General features: G+C 43.5%; 1 protein-coding gene across 1 annotated transcript in view; it reads left to right on the top strand.

The window, feature by feature from the left end:
* Wb (wing blister) overlaps positions 1 to 16,986 on the top strand; it is a 135,219-nt gene that overhangs the window by 116,459 nt on the left and 1,774 nt on the right. Inside the window, exons 14-40 of the mRNA XM_076895824.1 lie at positions 8,424 to 8,530; positions 8,612 to 8,795; positions 8,907 to 9,262; positions 9,400 to 9,597; positions 9,671 to 9,841; positions 9,951 to 10,114; positions 10,206 to 10,340; positions 10,407 to 10,662; positions 10,855 to 11,023; positions 11,133 to 11,354; positions 11,557 to 11,810; positions 11,899 to 12,010; positions 12,094 to 12,238; positions 12,377 to 12,689; positions 12,762 to 12,922; positions 13,262 to 13,400; positions 13,489 to 13,729; positions 13,797 to 13,970; positions 14,070 to 14,236; positions 14,303 to 14,461; positions 14,547 to 14,695; positions 14,783 to 15,067; positions 15,168 to 15,333; positions 15,416 to 15,835; positions 15,925 to 16,107; positions 16,217 to 16,551; positions 16,636 to 16,942. Of these exons, the coding sequence (XP_076751939.1) occupies positions 8,424 to 8,530; positions 8,612 to 8,795; positions 8,907 to 9,262; positions 9,400 to 9,597; positions 9,671 to 9,841; positions 9,951 to 10,114; positions 10,206 to 10,340; positions 10,407 to 10,662; positions 10,855 to 11,023; positions 11,133 to 11,354; positions 11,557 to 11,810; positions 11,899 to 12,010; positions 12,094 to 12,238; positions 12,377 to 12,689; positions 12,762 to 12,922; positions 13,262 to 13,400; positions 13,489 to 13,729; positions 13,797 to 13,970; positions 14,070 to 14,236; positions 14,303 to 14,461; positions 14,547 to 14,695; positions 14,783 to 15,067; positions 15,168 to 15,333; positions 15,416 to 15,835; positions 15,925 to 16,107; positions 16,217 to 16,551; positions 16,636 to 16,942 (5,672 nt within the window). The remainder of the gene's footprint in view (positions 1 to 8,423; positions 8,531 to 8,611; positions 8,796 to 8,906; positions 9,263 to 9,399; positions 9,598 to 9,670; positions 9,842 to 9,950; positions 10,115 to 10,205; positions 10,341 to 10,406; positions 10,663 to 10,854; positions 11,024 to 11,132; positions 11,355 to 11,556; positions 11,811 to 11,898; positions 12,011 to 12,093; positions 12,239 to 12,376; positions 12,690 to 12,761; positions 12,923 to 13,261; positions 13,401 to 13,488; positions 13,730 to 13,796; positions 13,971 to 14,069; positions 14,237 to 14,302; positions 14,462 to 14,546; positions 14,696 to 14,782; positions 15,068 to 15,167; positions 15,334 to 15,415; positions 15,836 to 15,924; positions 16,108 to 16,216; positions 16,552 to 16,635; positions 16,943 to 16,986) is intronic.

Here is a 16,986-nt window from a genome sequence, read left to right as displayed (position 1 = left end):
TCTGGAACAGTATGCGGAACGTGGATCGAGGGACTCGTCGCTAACGAGGATCGCTCTGTCTTACTGCAAACGAGTAATTATTCGATCGTCAACTCGATTGAATAATAGCTTAATTGGAGCTCGGTTTATTTGGGTTTACTTGGAAGCATCGCTACTGGAGAACTCTGTTGCGTTTATTTCGTTCGCTTCGTTCCTTTATACAAAAATATCAAAGAAATAAAAAATAACGGGAAAGACGGGAACGTGGGACGACGCTGCAGAGTTTTTCAATTTGTCGAAAAGTCCTAATCGATACACTACTAAGAGGAGAGAATGGAGTTGAAATTCGATTCCATCGGCGTGCAGATGGATTTATACATCGGCCACATTATCCAGCGAAGCGGATTAATAACATCCAGCCAGATTAATTAATATCGCACCGACCCATAGCCACGAGTTTCCCTCTCTTATCCGCGAGTGGTTCACCACGGATTATCAGCGTATTTATCGCATTCCGATTAGAATCCCCCGTAGCGCGCGTCGACTGTGCGAACGCGCGTAGGCGAAACAGAAATCTCTCGTCGTTAGGTATGCCAATTTTTCGACCGTTTCCCTCCGTTTTTCTTATTCCTTCTATTTTCTTTTCTTTCTTTTATCGCCATTTTTTTGCTCGATCCCACACATTGGAGCGATCGAAAGTAGTTGGACATTTTTCGGGGCGAAACGAAAGGTCCGCCGCCGACTTTTAGCGACGCATGTCCGATACTCCGCGTACAGAGCGTGGGTGTCTCTCGTATGGGCGTGTAAAAGGAAGTCTTCCTCCGCAGGGACGCTCAACTTTCTCCCAGGGAGACGGGAATTTCCGCTTTTCCGCGTTCCAACGGGGCACTGCGTTTTCTTTCAGACAAAGTTGACGTACTCTCGTAATTCGCGCGACGAGACGTCGCAACAAATTTTGCAGCAGAAAAATCACTCGCAGCTAAAAGCTGTAATTGGATCGTTGCACGCGCACACGTGGACGGTAGAATGTTGCAGCAATTAATGCTGCAGCGAGTTACGAAGAAATTGCGGGACGCGAGAATTATGCGGTCACAAATTACGCTGGAATTATGAAACACTGTAGTTGGTACGAATACGAGTTTGTTGCTGGTCTGTGCCAGTATATATGTCTGTCATTATCTAATTAAGATAACGCGTTTTACGATTACACACACGCTAATACTGTATTCAGGAATCGTAGACATAGTGAAATTGAACTATTTCCATCGAATCGCTCTACCTTCGAACGAATGAATTTCAAAAATATTAAACGCGCAATTTGAATGAGAAATATTCGAAGAACAAATGAGATTATCGCGTGAATGTCTGACAAATATCGAATCGTATAGCAGGAGGAAAAGGCAACTCCCACTGTCGAACGAAATCCAGTAGCAGAGTATCACACGCAACCAGGTACAAATTCAAATGAAGCTTTTGTCTCGGTTCTCTTTCCACCCCGTCGTATTCGAGGATCTATGGATCCGATTAGATGCAACACACCTTCCGTTTCGCACGCATTGATCAAGCGGCTTGAAATAATGCATTCGAGCCGCGCCAGCCGCGGCTCGATCCATAGATCACGTTAATGCTGTCGCTACGGTGGCTCGTAGATCATGTCGATCCTCCCACGCCGCGATCGACCCGATAAGGGATCGCTCCGCGCCGCTGGTAGACGATCGAAACACGATCGCTCACGGGAAAATTCTGTTACAAACTGTTTCAGGGCCCCTCGTCGAATTTTCTACCTTTTGCACACTCTGGTTGCAATTTGTCATCGGGTTTTTCGGTTCAAGTAGCGCTGGGTTAGCGGAAAAGCTTCATTTATCACGGAAAAGGGCAGCAATTTGCTATTTATTCGTTTTATAAAATTGTGGCTTGATTAATTTGCGTGTACGAATCGGTGAAATGGCAAAGGTTACTTATTCGAATTAAATGCAACGTTGAATTCGTGTCTTTGGAGATGTAATGCGTGATGGAGTATACGATTAATGTTTAATTCTGGTTAGCAAAACTGTTCCAATTTGTACGATTAAATAGCAGTACCATCGGAGTCTGGACAGTACCAACCAGTATCGTTTACAGTACATCCAGTTTGTTTGATCCACGGTCGATCCTATCAGCGCGTCTGTTTTTCTTTAACTCGAGCCATTTGGTTTGAACTTGATTTAAGTTCTCCAAGTCGAAGTTTTATTTCGAGAGGGAAATATAGAGAGTTCTGGCGTCTGATTGGAAATAGAAGATTTTCCACGTGTCAGCGGAAGCTGAAACAATTTCCATTCGATTGAGAATATTTGACGTCAATTTGCGAACAAGTTTCTTTAGCAACCAAACGAAAAATAATTCGCAGTATTAAATGTGTATAAAAGAGATGAATGGTTCCAACGGTACTTGACATGTATCCGTCGTATTAGCATCGAGTAGCAATGATGTATCGCTGAAATGTGGCTTATCAAAACAGATTTTTCGAGTACCACCAGAGCCCTTGTAATCCTGGCGTCTGGCGTTCAACTTCAAACAAACGTATCGTCGTTTTTATTTTCAACCTACACACGATTGCACGCAACGACCTACCTCGCCATTATCGAGAGCGTACCGTGTTGCAAAACAGCAACGCGCTTCGACTGGCTAGGGTGCATTATCGGAGCGTGCAACTTTACGAAGTTGCATTTCAATGGGACTGAATCATTCGAGCGGCAGATGATAACGTTTTTAACATCTTAACGAGGAATTAGTTTTGCGCGATTAACTTGGACAGCACGAACGCTGTCTCAGAAAGACGAATGTACAAAGCGTTTCGTGTTTTTCGCAAGTTGGTCCGCGTCGAACCGACGAGGAACGATTGGTAACAGGTGGTAATAATGATCGATGATCAAGATCGATGGAATTTCGCATCCGTCTCGAGGAGCATCAGAAGAAACGCGAGTGAGACGTGTGTTGAGACGATCCAATAAATGTGACGATTTAATTAGCGCTCGATTAAATGAACGAATGCAGGGAGATATTGTTCAGCGATCGATGAAGATGCCTTCGAACTTAAAATATCGAGCAGTGTTTAGCGCATCCTTCAGAGAAATGGAAACGATATCTCGTGATTGATTTAACGTTTTAACAAATAAATTAAACTTGCGATTGCATACACAATTGACGCGAATCGATTCGAACAAGTACTCGACTAGCTCCAAGTTAAACGTCTGGATATTTAAAAAGAAATTTCCACGCAGGTTGAACTCCGCGTTACCTATTCTACACGAAAGCACCGACTCGCATAAACGTCCAGGCTACTCATAACGAGAACGTTAATAAAACAGGGGAATTTATCGAACCCAATAAAACCGTGGTCGTGCGCGCGATCGAACGCCTCACGGGGGTGCTTGAAATTTGCATACTTCCGTTAACAAAAGACTTGAAACGCGAAACTTTTTTTACATCGCGGCCATTTCGACGCGGTGAAAGCGCCGCGCAGATACGATCGGGCAAAGGGTGAAGGCGATCGATTAGTGGGTGGGTAGAAAAGAATAATGGGAACACGCGTTAAAATTGCTGTGGAATTATTCGCCAGATAAATTCACAAGCATGTTTTACGGGTGGATACTCCCCAAAAGTGATTGCAACTCGTTGCGAAGCCGCGCTTCTCGCGTTTCAAAACGTTTCGCACGCCTACTTGCTGGATTTTACGACCATCGCGTCTGTTCGATGAGGAGACAATTATTGGAGAACGCACTGCCACGGCAGACAACCTTTCAATAATCAAAGTCTACATCTTCTTTCCACAGATTAACATTTTTCAGACGACTCGAAAGTACCATTAAATTATAGGATATTTTTTTTATTGCAAACCTGAAATACTTCTAAACGAGTGAGTATCACAAACGCGCTTTCTACGTTATATAAATTCTCTTTCGAATAGCAAAAACATCATCCCCACTTTGAACTCGTCTTTAGAGTGCTCAAACGTCACGCTCGAATCTAAATAGACCCTCGCTGAAGAAAAGTACGAAAGAAAACCAGTCCAATACCGAGGCATTATTCAATGGCGCCGTCGCTTTGAATGTCTGAAACATCAAACACGGGGGAATTAATGATTCCCATCTTCCACGCCATCAATCATCTCGGTGGAGAAACGACTGCTCGAGGAAACCCTTCGCGGCACGAGAAAATTACCGGAACGCATTAAGCGTACGCGGCTGTGAAACTTTTACTAAAAACCCCCGCGACGGTTGATTGAAGCGATCAAAGTGACTTACGAACGAGGAGGGCGCTCCTGCGAATTGTCCGCGTCGCGCCCCAACATCGCGTACGTCTGTTACGCAAACTCCTGCTCCTCGTCGAGCAATTTTTACCGCGTGCCCATCCGCGACGATATTGTGACATCGAGCCACGATCAGACACGCGGCTTTACGACATTCCAGCGATTTCTGCGCGCAATCGCAGACGGCGATCTCGACGGCGGGATTAATTAAAGAGTGTCTAGCCGAGACGTCCCTCGAACGCCATTTCATCTCTCGCGCGAACGCCACCAGGTTACTCAATTGAGCAAACACTACCTCCTTTTTATTGCTATTTACTCTACCACGACAGATAGCTGCGATCAATCACTGCACGTTGAGAAGGTATACCAAGTGAAAGTTAACAAGTAAAAGTTACCAAGGCGTACACTAAAAACTTTAGTCTGACCCTAGGAAGTACTTAAGAATAATACACCTCGTTGTAGCACGAAGAGTGGAGAGTAAAGTATCACTAACTATCTACGAGTAATGTTCCAAGAAGATTATGTAATCCAGGAACAATATGGTGTCTCTCGACTACCCTTTGATCCCTCGGTTATGCTCGAGTGGACCGTTGCTCGACTCCAATAATACGGAACCAAGGTACCAGCGTTGGATGTATATGCCCAATGGATGTAACTCCTCGTTTACGGCCGCGCGCCTTATCTTTATTACAAAGTATAATACCACTGGCTTCCGGCCTATTAGCGCGGCTACCGCGCGGACGGTAACGAGGTATTTGAAATTGAAAATCGGCGGCGAGGAACGAGCCGCGGTTTCGCGGCTCGACACTTCTCCCGGGCTTCGTTTAACGATCCGCTTCGAGGATCGCCAGTGTAACCACCGGCCAATTTATCGGCTAATAAATCGACCGGTGGCCTCGTAAGCATCGCCGTCGTCAAAATCGCCGATCCAACCGCGCGGAATTCCAACCGCTTTCTAGTCGTCCACCGTTTCGCTGTCTCGCTAAGTAAATCGTACTTATCCACCTCGTAATTGCGATCGAACGCGATCTCCAGGGGTCGATCGCGATGCGTCTCGAGCTGATCGACGGGCCAGACTATGATTCGAGGCAAAGTAACGCGAGGGTTGTCACACAATTTGAAAGTGTTTCCTGTGACAAATTTTTCTGTATACTTCTTTTTTATTGCGATTTATCGGTTGAAATTCGTTCGTATCGATCGTGTTAAAAGTATATAGACACTATAATCAGAGTCTAGAACGCGTTTTAGAGATCGTTTTGAAACGACGAGGAAGGAAAAATTGAAAACGGCTAATAAACCCGAACACACGTGTACGATGCAAATTAACCGCTATTAACGCCGGGCCCGTTATCGACAAAAGCGAGAGCAGAGTCGCGACGGTAATCCATATCGAAGTATAATATACTTAGTAACTCGAAAGTAAATACTACTTATCGAGTCGATAAATCAGGCTCTACGCGAATTCAAGCCTCGAAGTAGGAAGTGATCGCGGTGATGAATGATACTTCGCAAAATACCTGCCAGAGAACTTATCAACCCGACACTACATCGGCATGAGATTATACACCAGAGGATTCTATAATATATACGGTGTGCGCGAGATACCATCTAACCTGGCCAGCGATTCCAAACGAAAACCACCACCACCACCACGACCAGCCCATTCGCCGTTCTATTTCCTTCTCTGCCAACACTTTTCCTCCACCCTGTCTCTGGGTAATCGAATCACAATCCCATTGGTGGCTCGTCGAACGGTACACCGTGGACGAATCAACGGGCGCCTGTTCGCCGTCTTATCTTCGTCTGGTAATCAATGCACGGTTCGTTAGCTGGTGTCGAACAAAGTGAATTCGCGATTGAACCGTCTACCAGCTGGCAATAGAGCGAATGCCGGAGCACGTCGGTTTATCGGTTTAAAGGATGATCGATATTAGTCACGATTAAGTCCACGGCGTCACAGTTGGCTCCCAGCTGATCCATCGAGCTTTGTAACGAGAACGGTTATTTATTTATCGGGGCAGGCTTGGGGACGCCGCGCAGGATTAGAGACGCCGGCCACCATTACTTACGCTTTAGCCACGGTGTTGCGCGGCACGGAGTCAAGCTGGTCTTCGTGGCTGCACGAATTAATCATGTGTCACTCGCCAGCCGGTATTCCTAAGTACAGAGTTCCTTCGTTCCCTCCCATTGTGGGAGATGATTAAAACTACTCCACTTGGAGATTGTTTTTTTTCTTGTTCTTTTAAGGCGCTGCGAGGGTACGTCGTGTTTCTGTTTCGTTCGAACTTATTGGCTGTAACAGGGTTGCTGCGAAGCAGAGAAATAAGATTATCGATGGACTAATGCGGCTTGAGAATTAAATTGTAAAAATTGGTGAAAATCAGACGTACCTGAAAAGAGAGATGATGCAGATGTTGCTTTGACGCGGGTTTCTTAAAGTATTCCTTGGAAATAAATTTATTGTTGTGTGTAATTAAGCATTAAGAATGTAGAGAATTTATAAAATATACATGCATCGATTGTTAACGTAGTTTGAAATGGGTCAAGAATTATTGGACTTGTATTCTTCAACTTCACGCTACGCGCGTGGGTCTGTCTGACCAGCAACAGGTATATTCTACTGTGCCAAAGGACGCGTGTCTTGTGCACGTGAAATCTCAACGAAGATGTCTCGTCTTTTATTCAACTATGCTTCCACGTATAATTGCGAATCAATTGAGTCGTCAATTAAATTATTTTATACTGCTTCAAAGTTTTTGGTTGGGTAATTACTTATTAAGCTAATGGCTACGTGTTCTATTAATTGTCATCAACTATCAACGTCTAATTTTTATTGAACATGTTTGAGAGATTACAAAACTATTAATAAATAAAAATTCATACGCAATCTGATACTAATAAATACAGATAACATGGTAGATGATATTTAAAAAAAGAGCAAATACATACTTGTCCAGTTTTCACTCTAAAACCGTCGCACATTTCCCATGAAATTTATAGTTCAGCTTGTTCCGCAATATTTAGCGTGCGGTTAGAACTATTTTGGTAAAGCCCATTCGAGAACGTGATAATTGCGATACCTGCGACATACGATCCCTTAATTAATGTTTACACAGGCAACAAATAACCGATTACGAAACTAATCCCACGAAACCGGCCGTTAATAACGTTTAACGTATTATTAAACGACATAAAACTTTCCACGTAGATGTTGCACGATAAGTGCAACTGGTATTCAAATCGCGTGCACCACGAGCAGGAGGATGTTACCCAAGGCGAAATGCAATAATGTTGTACCTCGTTGAACCGATAAATTAAATCCGTACGCTTTGTAAATTGAATCCTGAGATACCAATAATTTGATCACTCTGTTAGCAACCGTTATATTTTGACAGCCAACGTTTGTTTAGTTGCAAATCTGCGAAGACAATAAGTATCCACTTCCTCTAGCAATTTGCAGTTAGCAACCGCGAGGCTGTAATTTGTACGGCAAACGCACTTGGAGCGGATTATTCTAAACGATAAGAGAAGGGTGAAAAAAGACACGCGTACGAGAAGAATTCAGGAGATACCTCGAGCGATCGAGTCGACTGTTCGAACACTCGGAGGAACGAACGATCGCCTGTATTATCTCACCTCCCGACACTGGCGACTAAATTGAATTTGAACGCGCTCTGAACCTGCTCGCTGATTTATCGCCGCGTCATAAAAGTTCCCCGTTGAATGCTCTTTTATTCTTTCCGCTGGCGAACGCAGCAGCCGTGAAAGCGCCAACCGAAGGCTTACGTCGTTTGAATACAATAAAGGTATTCGCCGCGGCGGCATTGCTAATTGCGAAATGCGATCGATCGCGCATCAACAAACACTAGTCATGCATGACCACGCCAGGAATTGAATAGACGGTGATCAGGACACGCGCGGATTTATACGTATTGTCGTCTAGAAATAGATGGCAGGCATATTTCTACCGCGTTCCCACCCCTGCGTGATCTCATACGCTCAGAATGGGATATGAAATATGAACGCGATAGAACTGAGTCGCGCGGGAGAGATATTATTCCGAAGTATCGCCTACGATGAATGTCGCGCGACAATTTGTAAATTAAATCGATAGCGAGGTGAAAGAGTATCAATTTTTTGTTTCAACATCTTGCAGGATGTCGGTGCAACCCGATCGGTTCGACGGCCACTGCCTGCGATATCGTGACAGGACAGTGTCAGTGCAAGCCTCACGTGATTGGCAGACAATGCGATCAGTGTATGGTGAGCGAATTAATAAACCGTTCGTTCCTTACCCCTTTCTCACTTGTTCACCAATGAATCGTCTCGATATTCCGTTCGAAGGTTGGTTTCTGGGATTTATCCACTGGGACAGGATGCGCTCCTTGCGAGTGCGACCCTGTGGGAGCGTACAACTCCTCCTGCCACCAGACTCTGGGACACTGCCATTGCAAGCCAGGGGTTGGTGGAATGCGCTGCGACAGCTGTCTACCTGGCTACTATGGATTCTCTTTAAATGGATGCCAAGGTAGCTATTTCCTATTCTAAATTGAAAATCAACTGATACCAGCTTCCAACAAAATTCAATCTCGATTCACTTAGACGCGATGAATGCTTAACTCTCTTCGATTATTCGCAGCTTGCGATCCGTGCACGCGACCAGGCCACATTTGCGATCCTCAAACGGGTCGTTGCGTTTGCCCATCGTTGACTTTCGGCGAACATTGCGACAGGTGTAGACCAGGCTCTTGGGACCTGGTCCCAGGAGTTGGTTGCAGGCCCTGCGCCTGCACCCTCGGCTCTACGAGGCCTCAGTGCGACCACCAAGGACAATGTCCTTGTAGGATAGGCTACGATGGTCTCAGATGCGATAGATGCGCCAAAGGATACTATGGCTACCCAAGGTGTCGACCTTGCAACTGCAACGTGGCAGGCACCCAGCTATGCGACGATGGAATCTGCGATTGCAATGATCAAGGACAGTGTCCGTGCAAGGTACTTGGATTTACATCGACGATCGTAGTTTTAACGAGCTTTTCTTTAATAACAATTCAAGAAGATCGCGTAGAACTCGAGAAACATTTCGAACGCGTTTGTTGGCGTTTCTAAGGATTGCTGCGTTTTCGATTTAGGAACACGTGCTCGGAAGACAGTGCAACGAGTGCAAAGAGGGTACGTTTGGTTTGGCGGTGGACAATCCGAAAGGCTGCACAGAATGCTTCTGTTTCGGGAGATCGACTTCCTGCCAGCAAGCTGGTCTCAGTTGGGGCCAACGAAGACTGACACGACCACGAACTCTCTATGTCAATGACTCCAGCAACGACATAGTGGCGAGTATCGTTATCGTCTCATCCAATAATATTCAATAGACGTAGATTTTATTTGGAATTGTTCTTTCTATAGGTGAGCAAATTCAGATCTCGAATCTTTTTGTCACCAATCAACGGTGGGTTGAACGTGACCAATGGACTCTCCACTATTCCTGACACAGAAGGCGACGTCACCATACCACCGAACTTGTATTACAATTATCCGCTCTACTGGATGCTGCCTAAATATTTTCTAGGCGACAAGGTAACCTCGTGACACCTTTGGTAGCAGCATTTTGAATGTTCCACTAAATTTTCTTTCTCGAAACATTGGTGAACGTTGTTTAATAACGTAGAACGATTCGTGATTCAAGGTCGTCTCTTACGGAGGATTCTTGAGATTCGCTACATTAACCGAAGGTGGGATCCCTTTAAGATCAACCTTCCAATATCCAATAGTGCAACTGCAGGGGAACAACAAGATCGTGTTGGAATATTATTTACCCGCGCCTGCGAATGATAATCATTACGAAGTCAGGTGAGATACGTTTGATTTGAATTATTACGCTGATCAATCGCTGTTTAGATTTGCTCCTTTTCTCATTGGCTAGTTTCTCGTTTCACTTTAGATTCCACGAGTCCCTGTGGCAATTGCAAAATAGACCCGATTACAAAGTGACAAGAGAAGTTCTTATGGTCGCGTTGCAGAATTTGCAACATATCCTGGTGAAAGCTTCGGACAATGCTGAATTCACGAAGACCACGTACGTTAAATTCGATCGTTCGTACGATCGACTAATTCGGTTGCTTTATTCTATATTAAATTTCAGCTTACTCGAGGCCTCTTTGGACGCTGCAGTTTTAACGCCTATCCACACACCATCTCTAGCAATTGGTATTGAAATTTGCAAATGCCCACCGCAGTACAACAGTACATCCTGTCAGAATCCAAGTATCGGATACTATAGATGGTACAAGAACACCACCGTCACATCGACCATTGTCATCGACCTTGTTGGAGAGGCGAGACGTTGTCAGTGCAACCGGAGATCTGATGTTTGCGACACAGAAACAGGGCATTGTTTGGTAAAATATACTTTACTGTTTCTCCTAACGTAGAATATGACAATTTTTATATATAGTTACTGATTTCTTGCTGAATTTGCTCTTCGAAGCAAACAAGTGAAATGAATCGTTTTTGGTCAGACATACGCTAATGTAGAGATTTATATCCCTTCAAGTTAATTTGCGACTAGAAGAATACATTTTTTGTTGCAGAATTGTCGTGGAAATACCGCAGGGCCAAGATGCGATGTTTGCGCGGACAGCTTTTATGGACATCCAGATTATGGTTGCAAACCGTGTCCCTGTCCGCAAGCTGATAAAAGGTTCTCGAGTACCTGTGTGATTCTTGCCAATGCAGAACCAATTTGTGTTTGCAAACCTGGTTCGTACTTGTTATATATTGCAACAATTTTTGTCGCAACAATCTCAATTGCGTTTAACACGTTCGATACCAGGAAATATCTAGCTGTTCTGATTTTGATTGAGCACAGGTTACACTGGGAGAAAATGCGAACGATGCTCTCCCGGATATTACGGATTTCCACATCTCCCTGACGGCAAATGTGCACCGTGCAATTGCAATCCCGGTGGAAGTTTGAGCGATGAATGCAACACGGAAACAGGACAATGCAGATGCAGAGCTGGATCTACGGGCCGTGATTGCTCTCAATGTACCGCGTATCGCCACGTTTATATAAATAACGTTTGCACGTGTGAGTAAAATAGAACTCGATGGTTCCTTAAAGATGTACAATTTTTTTTAAAGTTTACTTTTGCAACATATCGTCTCGTCAATCTTAGAAGAGTTATTTAATATATCGCACGATCAAATCACTGGGATCAAATAATTTATATATCTTTAATTCAAAACATTTTTATTTCTGTCAAATATTTTGAATTATTTTGTATTACTAGCCTGTAACGACAACTGTACTGGGATATTGCTCGATACCGTGGTTGAGCTTTCACGAGATCTAGCTGAAGGAACCACTCACATCGCGAACGGTTACGTTCCTCCGCCCTGGGAAGAGTTATCATATATCGATACCAATGTGACGGCGTTTCTCAACGAGATAGATCTTCAAAATAAACTGAAGAAAAGAGTGAAGAGTATACCGTGGCACGAATATAAAAAGCTCATGACTCACGTTGAGAGTTTGTTCAGGACGGTACGTACTGGAATCTCATTAATTAAAAAGGAGGAATTGATGTTTCGATAAGTAATATCCACGTGTGCATCGATATCTTGAATTTTAGGCGATCGAATATGCAAAAGAGGCGGATACATTGCAGTCGAAGAGCAACGATCTAAAAAACAACATATTTAGCGCGAACATCGAAATGGAAAAGTTAAGAAAAGACATCGAAGGTAAGTGTTTTAAACGAAGCGTAGTTAGATACATCTCACTGAAAGCGGTGCACACATAAAACGTGTAACTTCTGTGATCTCAGATACGGTTACGCTGTTGAACCAATACAGTAACGAAAATAAGAGGATCGAGATCAAGAAAGCGTTGAAAATAGCAACGATGATCTTAAACAATATGAAAGCTGCCAATTTACCAGCGAAGAGAATGGAGATAGAAAGCTTCCTCGAGTTAGTATTTACATAAATCTGTTCGCATAATCAGTCATTCTAATTCACCTAATCCGATTCAAACGAAGTGATATATTTTTACAATTTAACACGACTTAACGATAAGCAATTATTGGAAATTTTTTCAAAAACAAACAGGACCGTAGCGGAATACACTGATTTGTTGAATTCCTTGAACGATCCAACGGAAGCACTAGCGATAGCGCAAGACGAAGCTGAGGATTATTCTGTGAAGCTGAACGACATGAGAAACATCATAGAGGACACGATGGAAACACTGTTCACGTACGATGGCCTGTATAACGATATTAATCAGACGTATTGGGAAGGTAAAGATTATTGCAACGAGATCAACATGCTACGCGGCGCCGTTGATGCACCGATCTCAGAAGCGGTGAAGTTGACGAACAAAACGCGCGGCTACATCGACGATTATCAAAGCAATATGCAAGTATGTACGACTGAAGATATTATCGTCTGTTTATCAAGAAACACTTGGAGAAGTACGTATATTTAATTGCAGGATATTCTGGACTTGCGAGACAAATTAATGCACTTGTACGATAAATTAAGCATGAAAGAGGAGCTGCTAGAGAGATTAAATTACGAGTATAACGACACGTACGTTATACCAGCAGTTGCACACGTAAAGAATTTATCAAACTACGTTGATCAGTATGTCAGGTAAGAGAAACAGAAGATTCATTTATCTTTTACTCGTATTCGTTAATACTTATTAATCGACACTACATTTCACGGTAACGTTCAATAATATTTAAATAGTCGAAACGAGATAATAGTAACGATAATGAAGTTCGAAAATTGATTCGCATAAACTGTTGAAATATTTAAGTTATTATAACGTAAATAGGATATTTAAACATGCTTGACTACTTAAGAAAATATTATTCGCAACAGTTCCAGTTGCGAATGAATAATTGTTACTTAAATTGTACGCTATTACTTAATGTAATTGACGAACGATAACTTGATAAAGTGCAACTTGGCGTTTCTGCCGAGCAGTCTGTTTTCCGAGACAAGAAACATCGCAGCTAGCCCGCTGAAGGCCAGCCAGGCGTACAAGAATATCGTCGATAGAATTAACAGTGCGAATATCACAGCAACTGAAGCTAACGAGGTCGCTGAAAAAACGTTCGACAAGGTGAGAATACACTTCGCAGCGATGTGACGCGAAACAACGTGGATCCTAAGGATTTTCCAGTGATTCACAGCTAAACGTGTTCCCTCAGGTGTTTCCCAACGGTCCTATCTTGAAATCGCTCCTGGACACGGCTAAAGAAATGTTTCTAGCGTCAACGAGGCAAAGAGATAGCGCGAAGAAACACAGGAAATTAGTGCAAAAAGTCGGCGAGAAATCGGAGCTTCAGAAGGAAGCGGTGAATACTTTAAAGGATACTCTGAACAGTACCGGAATCAGAGATAACGAGATCAATGTGAAATTGGAGAAATTGCAAGGAGATAGCGAGAAATGTAAGTTCGTTTTCTGGCAATGACTATATTATGAATAATCGTAATTGGCGCGATTAATTAATTTCAGTGCGGAAAAATATCCACGCTGTGCTACGGGACAACGAAAGGGTAATGGAAAACATTCAAACTTCACAGATGCTCATCGATGATTACAAAGAAGCAATTATGAATAGATTAAAACCAAAGTTGAACAAACTGAAACGAGAGAGCGATTCGAAAATTAGCTTAGCCAGTGAAAATTGTAAGATATATTAAGTATATACCATTTGTTCTCTACTATTCTGTATCCACGTGCGTTTGCACTTAGTATGCATTCTCGCTTTAAATAATCCTGTTTCAGTGACCGAGGCACTGAGTAATACGAAAAAGACCGACGCAAAATTAACGAGTCTAGCGAACGCTGCTGTCAGAAGGAAGAACGAATTCGACAAATGGAATGATACACTGGCTACAAAATTGCAGAGTCTGAAAGATAAGATCGTTGAAGCCAGAAACACTGCTGACGGAGTAATTATATAATAATATATCAAATTCGTGATTCGAACGAACCTGCAACTCCACGTCTCCTTTCAGATTCGTGTTTCTATGAAGTCAGCGGATGGAAAGGAATGCAGTCGATCCTACAGACCGTCTACGTTGCAACCAACGTCGACGAACACGATCGTTATGACCTTTGCACTCCCAGAGGGAAAGGAGGAAGGCCCTCTATTTTATTTGCCAAGCAGCATAAATGTACGTGTACCGTTCGCGTTAGAGGCGGTACTTTAACGTATCGTTTAAGAAAGAATAACACCTCGCACTTTTGTTGTATTTGCAGGATGATTTCCTCGCTCTGGAGATCGTCAACAGGAGAGTAAGATTCGTGTGGAATGTCGGAGGGGGTACAGGAATAGTTGTCCATCCTGAAGTAATACGTAACGGTGACCTTCAGAACGATAGCCTCTGGTACCGAATCGAGGCTGAAAGGTATCCATTGTTCGAGGCGTTATTTAAATGAAACGAACTCATCGCGAACGAAATGAACGTGTTACAAAGAACGTTAACAATTTTCAGGATACGTCACATAGGTAAACTATCCGTAACGAAGCAAGCGACATTAGGCAGAAACCATTTCATAATGAACTCGACGAACGCGGAGTACGGTCGTTTCGATATTACCACGACAGATCGTGCCTGGATAGGGAAGATTCCCAGATCAGAACGAAGAAGGACCGAGCTTCTCGCTCCTAACGGACTTCCGGCTTGTGTACACCAAGTTATCCTCGATGGAAAGCCTCTAGGTCTTTGGAATTTCATTACAACCGCACCGGATATGGCTTGCGAAGGATGCGTCGGAGGGTAATTGAGCGAGGACTATGAACTCTCACGAACTTTAAAGATCACCATTTTCATGCACCCCCATCATTTTTTCCCCATATCTTTTACTTTAACATTCTAGAGTGGAAGACGCTAGAGATGACACGTACAGTTTCAACGGAGAAGGTTACGCGGTCAGAAGCAGAGTCTCTTCCAGACCGTACAGCAAGTACCTGTTCAGTGTATCGATTAACTTTCGAACTTACGACGAGAATGCCTTGTTACTCTTAGCCATCAATCCGAAGAATGTATGTAATTTTAGTGTATCTCTATTTCTAAGCTTCCAAATGACTAGAAACGCAATTATATCCGATTCTCGGCCAACTGTAGGACCAACACATAATGATATTCCTGCGGGAAGGGAAAGTGATCCTGTACATCCGTTACGGTGGCAACGTCAGCATAGAATTGTCGACCGATTTCAAGTACAACACCGGGAATTGGATAAAGGTGGACGCGTCCAGACACTATGATCCACGTAAAAAGATCGAGCAGTGCAGCTTGAACGTTGGGGCGAGAAACGACCAGAGGATCGTCGCGCCTTCGCTACAGCCCACGGCGGACGACATCCCCGACTTCAGCCAAGCCAAATATTACATGGGCGGTGTTCCGCCGAGTTTTCGAGCGGATAAAGTGATGTTGCCCCCGCAGGTTTCCTTCCTCGGTTGCATGTCGAACATCATCATTGGAGAGGGCTACAATCCAATGGCTGAACAGTATTACGGCGTCGAGCCTACTTGCAGAAATGAAGTAAGTGGATCAGAAACGCTGGTTACTTTTTTTTTTACAAGCGTTCGTCGGATTCATTCGTATCTTCAATCAATTATTTTACATTGCAGACTTTAAGAATAGTGGGATTTTACGGTGATGGTTATTTGCAATATTCCGCGTACACTTTGCGCAAGTCCACCTTGAGTTTCTCCTTTAGAACAATGCAGGATGAAGCTGTGCTTCTCCTTTCTACGTTCGAGGGGCAAGAAGAACATATGCCTAACATCAGGCACATGAACGATGAATCGAACGTAAGAATGATTTCGAACGTTTTCACTGCGATCCTGTTCATAATTTTATCAATAGCTTGCGATAACTCACTAGAAACAATTTATTGCACATCTGATCTTTTTCTTCCAGAAAAAAAGCTACTATTCCATATGCGTAATTAACGGGCAGGTGCAAGTACGTTTGAACAGTGGGAGGGGGGAGCTTGTTTTACAGACGAATGACACTTTCAATGACGGAAGATATCATTCGGTGACGGTAATTAAAAAGCGAAAAGACGTCGAGTTGCGAATAGACGATGCTTACCAGAGCGCAGGTAAACTACCCACAGGTGCTGCCATCAAAGCTCCCGAAGGAAACGGTGGATTATTCTTTGGTGGCTTACCAGTACTTATTAACAATACCAATATGATTGCCACCACGACTCCTTTGTACGGTGCGATCAAGGACGCGATATTTAACGATGAGTAGGTTAAAAACGCATCGTGCATCGTAAGATGATGATGTAAACGAGGAGTAGTTCGTTAATTCGCGACTTCACTTTTTTTTAGAATTATTCGATTCGATAAAGCTATCAGTTTCGAACACGCATTGATTGGTCGAGCTGGACCAAGCATGGGAAAAGATCCCCCTGCTTATACACCGTCGGCATCGTTGTCAAGGGGTATGTCCACTCAACCGGAAGGATGTCAAAAAGTGCCATACTATTCCTTGGAAGCTGGCGCATTAAAATTTGGAGACAAACCGAACAGCCACACGCAGCATTACCTAGACTTTAAGAAATTTTGGGAGAAGAAATACTCGATAGAATTCGATTTTCGAACATATTATCCGAATGGCTTGCTGTTTATTACTCCGGTACGAAGAAACTTATAGCAGAACTTTACATATGTTGTAAATCA

This window comes from Xylocopa sonorina, chromosome 5 (genome assembly GCF_050948175.1).
Source record: "Xylocopa sonorina isolate GNS202 chromosome 5, iyXylSono1_principal, whole genome shotgun sequence".
In the NCBI taxonomy this organism is placed as follows: Eukaryota; Metazoa; Arthropoda; class Insecta; order Hymenoptera; family Apidae; genus Xylocopa; species Xylocopa sonorina.
This window is presented reverse-complemented; position numbering and strand designations above follow the sequence as displayed.